At 43.6% G+C, this 12,798-nt stretch overlaps 2 protein-coding genes across 6 annotated transcripts in view; one reads left to right on the top strand and one right to left on the bottom strand.

The window, feature by feature from the left end:
* LOC119652674 (glutamate receptor ionotropic, kainate 2) overlaps nucleotides 1-1,088 on the top strand; it is a 51,090-nt gene extending 50,002 nt beyond the window's left edge. For both annotated transcript variants that reach the window (XM_038056940.1, XM_038056939.1), the window contains one exon: nucleotides 712-1,088. In XM_038056940.1, the coding sequence (XP_037912868.1) occupies nucleotides 712-1,065 (354 nt within the window). In that variant the 3' untranslated portion in view covers nucleotides 1,066-1,088. The remainder of the gene's footprint in view (nucleotides 1-711) is intronic.
* A 327-nt stretch (nucleotides 1,089-1,415) lies between these two features.
* Nucleotides 1,416-12,798, bottom strand: part of LOC119652675 (SPEG neighbor protein-like) — a 62,468-nt gene continuing 51,085 nt past the window's right edge. For 3 of the 4 annotated variants that reach the window (XM_038056942.1, XM_038056941.1, XM_038056943.1), the window contains exons 3-8: nucleotides 12,034-12,180; nucleotides 11,751-11,938; nucleotides 11,545-11,661; nucleotides 11,282-11,375; nucleotides 10,395-10,691; nucleotides 1,416-1,567 (exon numbers count right to left, since the gene is read on the bottom strand). In XM_038056942.1, the coding sequence (XP_037912870.1) occupies nucleotides 1,440-1,567; nucleotides 10,395-10,691; nucleotides 11,282-11,375; nucleotides 11,545-11,661; nucleotides 11,751-11,938; nucleotides 12,034-12,067 (858 nt within the window). In that variant the 5' untranslated portion in view covers nucleotides 12,068-12,180 and the 3' untranslated portion in view covers nucleotides 1,416-1,439. The remainder of the gene's footprint in view (nucleotides 1,568-10,394; nucleotides 10,692-11,281; nucleotides 11,376-11,544; nucleotides 11,662-11,750; nucleotides 11,939-12,033; nucleotides 12,181-12,798) is intronic. The other variant, XM_038056944.1, reaches the window with a different exon arrangement.

Below are 12,798 nucleotides of genomic sequence, written 5' to 3'. Positions count from 1 at the left end.
GTCTTCCTAGCGTTCACCGTGAGTCCATTGCAGAGGCACCAGCTGTGGATTACATGCAGAGTTGCATTCAAGCGCAGCGAGGAACGTGTACGCTTGACTTCACAAGGCTTCCGAAATAGAGATGCGCCGGTGTCAACCTTATGACGAAATTGCTCTTAACGTTATCTTTCTTTTTAGAAGTGTTATATATATGTCCATCGTCCATGTTTTTTTTTTAGTCACGTAGGTATGCTTGTTACATATAAAACTAGAGTTAGGATAACAGCGTAGTGTGTACTTACCATTGCCGTGAGCCTGTTATAATATGGTTCAATTTTGTCTACGAATTACTAGAAAGTTTGCACCTCTCTCCAACTTTGCAAAATGTAGCTCTAGAGTGATTAATTCTCCGTGGAAGTGGCTTCCATGTTGTACCATGGCGATCAATGAAGTACTGTAGTGGCCCTTCTTAATGTGCTACCTATCTGTTATCCATTTGACCATTTATTCTTCTCGACCAATGGTATCTAACCTATAAGCTGATAGATCAAAGAGAATTTTGAGTTTATTCTGAGGACATCATGGAAAATAGCAATGCAGCCTAACACGAGCAATGGATATGAGATAAAAATTATTGAGAGACTTTCAGGACTTTCAGGATTTTTTTTGTCATATTCCAAACTCATTCCAACTTTTATTGAATTAACAACGAATCCTTTTCTTTTTTTGTAGATCTCCCTAAAAGATGCCTTTCTCATGGAAATCACATTTGCTGCAAAATTCTGGATAACGAGCAAACCGGTGCATGGAAGTAGTGGTAGTGGCAGCGGGAGCGACTCGAAGTCAACAAAGTCCTCAAAATCATCTAAATCATCAAAATCTTCAAAATCAGAAAAGTCATCAAAGACTGAAAAATCATCCAAGTCAGATTTGAATCATAAATCGACTTCCAAATCGCGTGATGGATCTGATTCGCGAAGTTCTTCGCCGAATTTAATGAAAAATGTTTCAGATACATTCGGTGGTCTGAGATTTTTAAAACGAGGTCGTGACCGTGATGCAAGTAACATGGAAAGTCCTTTGTAAATTTGTTATTTTCGTGGAAAGAAATGAGCTTGACATTTATCTTCAGCTTTTCGAGGAATAAATGAAAATATTTTGTGATTTCAAGGAAAATACTGGAAAAATACATGCAGTGTTTCTTTAAATCAACATGAGTATCTCATAATATACATTTGACATCGGTGCTTAAATAAGTAATACGAGAAGCAGGGTGGCTTTGATTTCCCCTTGAAAACCTACCAGGATAATTGGAATTACGAAGGAAAAAGGCTCCATTCCCTTGCAAACCTTGGAATGAATTCCTACGAAAGACATTGAAAAGTTTTGAGACTTGAAATGAAACGACAAGTTATCTTTCAACATTTTTACATTGCAATTAAAGACAAGTTTGATTTGTTTTATTTTCTGTAAAATTTACATATAAAAATAGATAGAATGATAGATAATAAAATCAAAGAATCACATATACAATATACATTGTTTTGTTTGTTTTCACCACTATGATGCATTGCAGCTGGATGTTCACCTGTGAATTGAGAAGAAGAGAAAAAACTATGGAAAAATGCAAGCAGCAAAAACAAAAGATTTAAGACAGTAACTTGTTTTTAAAGAAAGCTATAAGTATGAAAACTTTCATCAGTGCATATTTTTAAAGTTGTAAAATTCCAGGATAGTTGGTTTGGAGGGAGTTACCTCAAATTAATACAACTGAGGGTTGCATGTAAGTTACTGGTGGCAATGCGGATAAAAATGTAGTTGAGGCTGAGTAGACTACCTGATTTACCTACACTGGTTGTCAGGAAGGCATTTCCTCGGCCATCTATAATTCAGATACTTTGATTCAACAAAAGTTTTATCAGATATACTCGCCAAATTATTCTGGGAGGCTCCCAATTGGACTGGTGGGCTTTCCTCAATAAGGCCAAGAACTATCGGTAGTAAGTTGACTAGCACTCAAGTGCAAGCCCGTTAATCCGTAAGTACATGCATCATTTGCAAGTTTAAAGTACAGAAATACATTAAGAATCGAATTGAATTAAACTTTCCGAAGTACGTGTTCATATTAATAATGATTTCCCTTTCTAGCTTTGTACTGATGAAGGGGGTAAGTTGCTCCCGAAATTTATATTTACATAGAAAACTAAAAATTGTAGTTTGGAGGAAGTTACATAGTGTCTATCAATTTTAGGCTAGACTACAAATAGCAGACAAAAATCTAATCTCTTAAGAAAGAAGAGACACTGCGGGAATGCTTAATATGCGGAGGTGTATCAAATATAAACGGGATTAATTTTCTTTAAGATTCCGAAGGGGCTCTATACCTGGAAAGGATTGATGTCCAGGTAGCCGGTACCTTTAATTAACGGGGGGGACTGACCGTGATTCTCTTAAATTCCTAAGTATTAAAACAAACCATGAACAAGAAAAAAGAATTACAAGTGTCCGTAAAGCCAACAATTATTATTAAATTTTTAGCCAGGTTTGGGGATAGGTTTCTCCCCCATGAAAAATAAAAATCAGTTTTTATTTTTTTTGACTTTATTTACTTTTAAACGTTACACTCCTGCGTATCTGACTACTGCCGCGCCGACGGTCTACCCGAGAGTTTCTTGTCATGTTAACATCTCTCGCCTCGGTCTGCTGTCAGGCCGTCAGCTGTCTCCACGGTTCTTCAATGCGGCGACAGAGGCGAATTCGCGGTGGCGTTCAGGTTCGCGACTCTGACGTGAGGTGCCCAGCTGAAATCACGCGGTTTCAGCGAAGCAAACCGTTTGCGCGATCCCACCAATGTGGTTAACCGGGTGAATCTGACGGTTCGCGATCGTTATTTCAAAGCGGCTGCTGGCTCGTCGAAAGTTTTCAGCCTCGACACTTGGGCCCGTCTCGGATGTCGAGTTTGAATGAGTGCTCGCCTCGTTCCAGAACTCTAAAGGGGCCTTTGTATGGTGTTTGCAGCGGCCTCCGCGGAGCGTCCACCAGAATGTGGACCTATGAGTACGTCTCGGGGTCCCTGGGAATGTTGACCTCTGTTGTCGGGAAGGTGGAGTCGCCCGCAGCTTCGAAACTGTGTCCCTAAGCAGACGCAGCATTCTAGATTCGTCTAACCCTGCTCTGATGCCCATCACAGGATCGGCGGGGAGGCGTAGATTCTCTCCGTACACTATCTGCGCGGGGCTATCCTTGAATTTCTCTCGTTGGGCTGTACGGAAGCCGAGGAAGACGAAAGGCAAGGTCCGCGACCACAACGGATCGTCGCAAGCCCATGCGGCCTTCAGCGTCCGGTGCCAACGTTTCAGCATACCATAGGACTGTGGATTGTATGCAGTAGTTCTATGCCGTTAGAAGCCAGGAGCTTTCGTAACTCCGCGAAAAGAGTAGATTCGAATTGCATTCCCTGGTCCGTGATGATAACGGCTGGCAAACTAAAGTGCGGACTCCACTCTCGATAGAGGACCTCGGTACATGCTTGTGCCGTAATTTCAGGCAGAGGTGTTGTTTCAGGCCACCGCGTAAGCCTGTCGATAACTGTGTTGATTCAATACTTGAATCCATGCCAGTCTCACAAAGGTCCGAAGATGTCGAGATGGATGGTGTGGAAGCGTTTGGTTGACCTAGGGAGTCCACCTATTTCCTTTCGAACGTACTTGTTGACCTCCTGGCACGCGATCTGCTGTCTAGCTTAAGAGTTTACGTCCTTGTTCATAGGCGACCAGAAGTATTTATCAGTGACTAACCGGTTCGTCGTCCTGACTTTTTATTACTTTAAATACTTTCTTGTGAAAATCGGCCGGAATGAATCGCCTGGGCCTTTTATCTGAGGTCTTGTAGAGTAAATAAGAGCTTGAGGCGGAAATAAGAAACTTCTTGAACTTGTATCTGGAGTTTGCCTTCGGGCTCTGAAGCTTTGCGTCGCCTTTTTATGCCTCGGTAATTGCCGTATAATCGGCTGCGGCGGGGACCTCAGAGCTTCAAGACAAAGCGTCTAAAACATCACTGCCTTTTCCAGACACATGTTGGATATCAGAAGAAGACTGGCTGATATAACTCAAGTGCCGAAGTTGGCGAGGGAACGCTTTGTAAGGCTTTTGTCTAGGCGCGAAAGTAAGTGGTCCGTGAACATGGTGAACGGTCTGGGAAAAACGGAAATATTTTATGGCGAGTAGCTCACGATTGTAGGTGCTGTAGTTGCATTGCGCTGGGTTGAGCCGTTTTCAAAAGAAGCTCAAAGGTTACCAGATGTGATTCACCCGTTGGTGAAGAGCGGCGCCTACCGATCTATCTGAGGCATCGACGAATACAGCTAGGGGGCATTTGGCTTAGGAAATGCTAGCAGTGTTGCCTCAACAGGCTGTTGTTTGACTGACACAAACGCATGGACGGTCACAACCTCGCGGGAGTCTTTAGTTTTAAGCCCAGACAGGTAAGCTTTCAGGATCGCTTGGTGATGAGCGACCTTCAGCAAGCAACGACGATAGAAGTTTAACGTGCCCAAGAACGTTCGCAAATTCTTTACCGTGGTTGGTAGGGGAAAGCTTTTTATCGCCTCAGCCTTGTCTGGGTCAGGTTGAATACCGTCACGAGTTATCAAATGACCGAGAAATTTTGCCTGCCTCTGGAGGAATCTGCATTTCTCAACGTATAGGACAAGTCCGGCTTCAAGAAGACGTTAAAAAATTCACTCGAGATGTTCCAAGTGCTCAGAGTGACCGATTGTGAAGAGCAAGCGACCAAAACCTCATCCATGAAGAAGAAACAAAAGTTCAAGTTTCATAAGAGAGAGTTGATGAACTTCTGGAAAGTCTGTGTAGCGTTGCATAAGCCGAAAGTCATCCTAGTGTACTGAAAGAGTCCAAAAAGTGTATAGATAGCCGTTTTCGCAATGTCTTCGGGAGCGACAGGGGATTTGGTGGCACGCCCTGTAGAAACGAAGCGATTGCGCAAAATTATGGATGAGTGGAATGGGATATCGGTCTGGAACTGTCTGAGCATTCAGCCGCTTATAATTGTTACATGGCCGCCATTCCCTGTATGGCTTAGGCTCCAAATGCAGTGGACAGAACCAACAGCTATTGGATGGTGTGCAGTACCCCATTTCATCAAGTCTTCAAACTCTTTCTTCGCAACAGCAAGCTTCTGGGGTGAAAGTGGACGCACTTTTGAGAAGATTGGAGGGTCGGTAGTGTTATGTGGTTTTGCACATCGTGCTGGACTGGGAAAAATTACTTCTCGTAGTAATGTTAAGGAGTGCGCGAATTCGGTGGTCGGGAACATCCTCGAAAATTATCGAAAGAGTGTTATTTTGGCAGGTAGCCAAATGAGGTTGCGGGGTCTATCAAAGCCCTGTTCTGCAAGTCCACCACTCACGTCCACCTACCTATAACCATAGGCGCGAATGGGAGAGAATAGTTCGCGGCCACCAGCCGTAGGTTTTGCGGAATTAGGATGTTCGGACGGGGTACAGGGAGAGAATCGACACCTCAGCGCCCGTGTCGACCAGGAAGCAACGTCTGCTTGGCGTGGTACTGCGTTTCGGGTAGCCGTTGCCGATGCACCCAGCGAGCCTCAAAGGTTATTCATCTCCACAAATCGTGCAACCTACTCTCTTGCGTATAAGGATTGGATTGGAGCATACCGAATAGGGGCTTAAGCTCACCACCAAACATGTTCGCTTCTCACGGGAAAGGAAGGATGTGGACACTAACTCTACAGGTTTTCATTGGAGACTTCACTCGGATGTCCAAACTGTGTTGGAGTCACGTAGTATTTAGACCAGTTAATGCAACCGACAGCACTTCTGTAACTAATTTGATTCATAAATCCTCTAAAGGCGGTAAAAGGCATGAAAAGTGATTCCATAAGTATAAACGTAGGTGATTTGAATTTACACGCGCGGAAATTTCCTTCCATCTTTGTTTCCATTGTTTTACCATTCGACTCACGTATTTACCCTCTCTCTATTTTTGGAATTTATCTTGTTTGCTAATTTGAAAATACATATTAGGTTGAAACCATTGTAATCTGAATATTTTGATTCCTATCAGTAATTAATGCTATATCCTACTAATTGAACTCCTATGAATAATCTCCTTGGGAGGCTAAAGGCTTTACATTTGAACATTGCATTCCATCCCTTTGACATCCACCGCTCTAACATTCTTCAGATTTTTACTTCTTCCGACCGATGGACGACAGAATGATCAAATAACACTTCTTAAGTTTCGAAATACGGGAAGATGCTTTGCTATAAAAGGATAATCTCTTTGTAGGCATGATGACCATCCCGTATACGAAAGATGGTGAAAAGTTATAACTTCAAACAGCGAATTTTCCAAAAGGAGTCATTCACTTTGAACGGGTTCCTTATTTAAAAAAATCACACTTTTTAGATACGCACTTGACATAGTAAGTTCCAGATGTCAGGCTCTCTTTACTTTTTGAATTTTTAAAATCAAGTCTTTGCACTGAAGAGAGTACCTAATTAAAATTGAATTAATTATGAATAAAATTGCACTAAAGAGCGAACCATTCAGGGATTTATGAAACCAAGTTACACATTGGTGCCCTCTAAGGTAACGATTTGCATTTTAGAATGCTGAATACCAATTTCTACGATGACCAGGCCTCCACTGCCTCAAGCGCCATAGCCGCTCTTGCTGAGGTAAATGCAATTACACTCAAACTACCTCCTTTTGCAAGGCAAACCAGATCTATCGTTAACACACGTCGAGGCCCAATTCCGAAACAACTGTATTACGAGGGACGTAGCATGATTCGACAGAGTTGTAGCCGAGTTAGATATGACAATTCTGGCCCATGTGGCGGAAATTTTTGAGACGCCACCCGATACTGATAGCTATTGGCGCTTAAGCAAAGGTGTCAGCGAACACGAGAGAACGCGCCAACTCTTTTTCGATCTGGAGCTGGACGACCACAACGAGCACCGCCGAAAGATTTGTCCAGAGTTTCCAGTGAAATCCCTGTGGTTACAGTGCCTCCCGCTAACAACCAAGATGACCTGGAGAGGTTAGCTATCGCCGCAAATCGCGTCGCCAGAGTCTCTCTTCGTTCCTGAAATGGCAGTCGGAAAGCACATCGAACCATTAGCCGAGCAGGCGACCAATAGTGGTTTTTTGAGGAATAGCCTGGAGGTCTTTGACCCAACGTCCCAGTTGAAGTTCTTCGTGGATACGGAGATAGATGTTTCGCCGTTCCAGTCTCATTCGCACGTAATTTCCAGATGGTGTCCTCGTAGAAGTTGTTTGCAATCAACGGAACTTCCGTCAGCACGAATGAGACTAAAATCCTTACCCTTTCGCTAGATCTCACGCGTCCGTTCCAGAGGCAGCTTAGTATCGCCAAGGTGTGGCACCCTGTCATAGGCGCCGATTTTCTCAATCATTTTGAACTACTCGTCGACATAAAAAACCCTGAACCCTGTCACACACCCCCGCATTTGGTAAGGTCAGTCGAAATCTCCACTAGACTGTATCGACTGTCAGCAGAAACTCCCCGTACTCGGCATTATTAAATAATTTCGCAGGGCTTATGAACCCTGTGTTAAGCACAGCTGTCTCCACTCACGGCACATGACACTGCATCATGACCGTTGATCCAGCGGTATCAGATCGCCTTCGCAGGCTTAACCTTGAAAAGTTAAAAGTTGCGAAAGAGGAGTTCCAGTTCATGATAAGCAAAGGTCACTACATCGTTTGGTCTGTTTGAGTTTACGGCGATGACCTTCGGTCTCCGTAACGCCACGTAAACCTTTCACCGTTTTATGGACGAGGCCTTGCAAGGACTGGACTGCTGCTTTTGCTATATGTACAACATATTGGTCGCATCAGAGTTGAAACAAGAGCACATGGAGCACTTGCGTCTGATTTGCCAACGTCTCACGAAGTTTGGCATCGTCATCAACGTTTCCAAATGCTTTTTCGATGTGAACAAGCTGTAGTATCTCAGGCATGTTATAAGCGAAAAAGGTTCCTCATCACCTACGTCTCGGGTAGACGCAATTCGAAAATTCAAGAAACTGGCCACCACCAGGGACCTCCGACGATTTCCCGGGACTATTAACTTTATCGGACGTTTCGTCCGCAACGCCGCTATGCTGCAAGCCCCGCACAACAAACACTGCGCAAGGACCAAGAAGGGAGGCAAGACCGTCATTCCGTGGACGCCAGAAGGATGCAGAAACAGCCTAGCCGACGCCGTACTACTCATGCATTTTCAGGCCAACGCCTGACTACCGACGTCTATGACATAGTCGGTGCAGTCCTGGAGCAACAACAAAATAAAGAGTGGCTCCCGTTAGCTTTTTATCAAAAGAAACTCTCCGCCTCAGAAGCGGAATACAGTGTCTTCGACCATGAGCTGTTGGTAATGTACATCAGCGTTCGTCACTTCCGTTACTTTCTAGAGGGTTTCGAGTTCTTTGTGTGAGACCTTAAGCCGCTGAGGTACGCGTTTGTTCAGTCAGTTGACAAACCTTCATCGTGACAACAGCGACACCTCAGCTAAATATCTCAATTTAGAACGGACTTTCGTTTACTTCTTGGCTCAAGCAACGAAATAGCAGATGCACTCTCCTGTATTGAAAGCATCGAAATGCCTGCCTTCATCAGGAAAGATAGGTGTCCCATGAGCAATCCCTGGATAGGGAGCTACGGAACCTGCTTCGTGACAACACCACATCAACTGTAGCTGATACCCAAACGGTGCGGTTCAAACAAGGCGATCGTCTGCGATGTGCCCCTTGGATTTTTGCGCCCCTTCGTCCGTACATCATTACGCAGAAAAATATTCGACGTCTTCCATCTACTGGCGTAGGGCTCGCGGTTGTATACTATGCCAGCGCTAGACGATCTCTCACCACCAAACGAACCCGCTTCAGACGTTTCCGGTAGCCGATGAGCGATTTCAACAAGTCCATCTAGACATCGTAGGTCTTTTGACTGTCTCACAAGGTTTCAGGAGACTGTAATCGCCCAGTTCTCCAGGTGACCTGAAGCAATTCCAATGGCTGACCAGACTGTAGACTCCATGACAAAGGCCTTCTACAGCAACTGGGTTGCGCCCTGTGGAACGCTTCGTATGATTACAACGAACCAGGGTACTCAATTCGAGTCTGGCTTGTTCAGGTCGTTAACCGTCTTCATCGGATGCTCTAGGACCAGGACGTCGCCCTATTACCACGCGTCAAATGGTATTGTCGAAAGTTTCCATCGCACATTTAAGGCCGCAGTTGTGTGCTACGGGCAAAACCCTGCCTAGCCAGACACTAGCTGGCAGGGAGATTGGACATACTGCCCACTGCCTTATTGGGACTTAGTACTAGCTGCAAGGAAGGTTTGGCGGCTTCGTGCGCGGAATTACCCTGTCGCTACCCGGAGAATTCCTCTTTTCCAGCAATGAATCAAGCAAAAGCCGACTTACAACTGTCATCGGACAATGTTTCCCAAGCATTCCTCGGGGCCGGGTGCAAGGAAAATTGCTGAAATTATGAGGAAACTTGGGAAAAGCTTTAAACGCTTATATCTCCGTTAATACTGAGAATGTCGCGAAAAGGAGGTAAATTCGCGATAACTGCTATCGGTGGAGGGTCTGAGCTTCAAAATGATATATAGGTTGGTGGTCTGGGTGCCAGGATAATTGCTGAAATTTGGAGGAATCTTGGGAAAAACTTTAAATGTTTATATTTTCGTTAATATTGAAAATTTCGCGAAAAGAAGGTTAGTTCGTAATCACTGTTATCGGGGGAGGGTCTGAGCTTCAAAATGGTATATAGGTTGGGGGGTCTGGGTGCCACCTTACTCTACCTCAGGATGATCTACTCAAACTACGTCAACGAGTCGCGTGAGACCAACGACGCAGCATATTACCTATGCAAGCACGGGCGCTTCAACAACGACGGCTAGGAAGTATAGCCCTCATCGGCACAAGGAGTATCCGTCAAGCAGGAAGCACAACAACAGTAGTAACCGTTCATCGTGACACCCAATATTGGAATGTCACTCGGGAGGGAGTACTGTGCCGACCGAGCTTTGCCGCGCTTACCACCAGGGGCGCGAGATGTTTGGCAACTTCACTTGTATCGACCTGTGGAACTGAAGCAGGCATCTGGTTAACACATAACCTACAATTCTTTAAACTTGTTAGATTCCTTTTCGCTTAAATAAAACCGTCGTTCTTACTTTTTCAAGTGCTGAGTTTTTTAATCCTTGGCGTATGCTCTGCCAAGGACTCGAGAGCACACAACCATCTACAAGAAGGTATCTCAGCAAACAAATTTACTGCTATACGTGATATAACTCCAAAATTAAGCAAACAGGAAAAGGAACTCCAATACTCACCCTTTAAAATATGCACGTTAACTGTTACAGTGTTTGCATTCGACGGGATACAGCTATACTTTCCGGAATCAGTTGGTGTCGCACGTTGTATCAGGAGATATGATGTCGTAGTCTCCCCCTTCTCGGTTATAACTGAAACTCCACCGCGTGGCGAATCATAATTGATTTCCTGATTATTGTGTGTCCACTGTATTGATTCCGGCGGAACTGGAGATTGCAGCAGGACACATGTCAGATTAATTGTTGAGCCAATATTGATAAATAGGTCAGGCCCACCGAGGATGGTAGTGTTGGGTTCTACAGGGATTAGAGGAAAGGAGCCCGATGAGAAAAAAATTATATATGCCCACAAGTATGTATCTATGCGGTGGGTGGCATATAAATGTCTAAAGAAATTCATCTCGTAATGTATTTGAAACGATTCAGAACAGGTATCCTGACAGTTATTTTTTCTAGGCAATATTTGAATTTGCTTTTATTCAAATTTCCCTCACACGTTGGCAATTTTTTTTTGAAAGGATTCTTATTCCGGCTCCATATATACTTTTCTATTTATTCCCACTCAGTTCGCCGTGTGTGGTTCGTCTGTGGTACATTCTCCCACATATCCTTCCGCGAGAAAAAACGTATGCATATGTTATCCTGACGTATCAGCCAGGACTAAATTGCATTATGTAAACTGACGTGTTTAAAAACTTTGACTTTATAATGTCTGTTTTGCATGTATTCATATTTCGGTGGGGAGTCGAACATGTCTATCAGTCGCTCCCAGGAGGACTCTAGGGAACGTAGCTCCCCCAATAAAAGCAACAAATAAAGATACTGCCAAGAACTTTCTCAGTCTAGCCAATGAATTTCTTATCGTGCTGAATTACGACTGCTCTTACCGACGACCATTAGATAGACCACAACACCTTTCGGGGGAGTTGTCGATAACTGGCATTCGTAGGCGCCCGTGTCCTTCTTCTGAGCGTATTTTATCTAAAATTAGAGGAGACCAGAATAATCGGATCAGCATTAAGAAAAAAGTTAATGTGCAAGAGCTTCAGCAACGAGGTCACCCCTGTCACGACCCAACATTATCCCTGAAATAGCTAACATACCGTATCTATTCTATAATATTTTCGAACTTGTACTGGAAAGTACTCACCTGTAGTGTCCACTCACCGGTTTTCTCATCATTGAGGGGGACGAAACGTTCATCGGCTGAGTATGTGTATTTTCCGACGGTCAGTAAATTTATATCTTTATGTCGTACCCACGATACCTTTTCAGGGATTTCCAAGGATAGAATTAGATGACTGGACACTTTTCGGACTGACTAAAGCATCTGGAGAAAGCACAAGAGGTACTTACCGTCTTATTATCTAAATGTAAGACTTTACAATTTAAAAATGCCGACTGTCCCACGACAGTTGTAACGTTGCGTGTAAAGTTCTGATCGAAATATGCTGCTGCTGATTTAGCTGTAATGTCACGAAACGAAGGGTTCGGATAATCATAGTCTTCATTATTTATAGTACTTCCCCTAACTAATCGATAGCCTATAAATGTTTTCACGGCAAGCATACGATGAAATATTAAAGTTTAAATCTAGATATCAGATACGAGTACTGCAAGTACTGTATAATCTACCTACCGACCAGGATAACAAGTACAGCGCTTAGATACATCTTAGTATTCGTTTTCTAGAGCTGAAAGCAGAGAGGGAGGCGCTAACGATGATGTCCTTGCTGTTGCTCGTGCTGATAACGAGGCAAACTCATATTAGATAGTTGGGAAAGTTCTGAAAAGAGAAAATATCAGATGGATAAATATAGAATAGTTTGAAGAGTTCGTTTCGTGGGAGTACAATGGGAATAGGGACAGGTTTTCTTCTTTTGATGGGGGGTCAATTCAAATGTATAGCTGGCACACGTTGTTGGCCGTTAACGAGGAACTAATTGGATTCTCAACAGGACAAACATTCAGATCTATTTTCAACTGAGCAACTTCGTAATTTTCCAGTTAGATAACAATTTTCGATGAGAAGTTTGCGTTGTAGTTTGTCCAAGAGCGAATTCAATGTTCATTTTTTACATGAACAAGTTGCAAGTTGGAGGAAATTCTTCGACTTGTATTCTTTGCCACACACTTTTCTGTTGTTTAATTTGTCGTGGAAGTACAAACTTTTCATCGGAAACAAAGTTTCTAGAGGATACTTTGTTAGGTTCCCATTGCAACTTTTAGTACAAGAGAGTATAAGGTCAAGTCTTCAAATACTTACCCAACCTGCCATTGAACAAGACACCGCTGAAAATAGCAATAGCTGCCGGTTGTTAGCATTTGATTGCTTGCACTTCTGTGGGTGTCAAAATGTTCTGATGAAAATAGCTCTGAATAATTCTCAATTAGCAAAGAGACA

Source organism: Hermetia illucens, chromosome 3 (assembly GCF_905115235.1).
Source record: "Hermetia illucens chromosome 3, iHerIll2.2.curated.20191125, whole genome shotgun sequence".
Lineage (NCBI taxonomy): Eukaryota > Metazoa > Arthropoda > Insecta > Diptera > Stratiomyidae > Hermetia > Hermetia illucens.
Note: the sequence above shows the minus strand (reverse complement) of the source record. Positions and strands in the feature narration are given on the sequence as shown.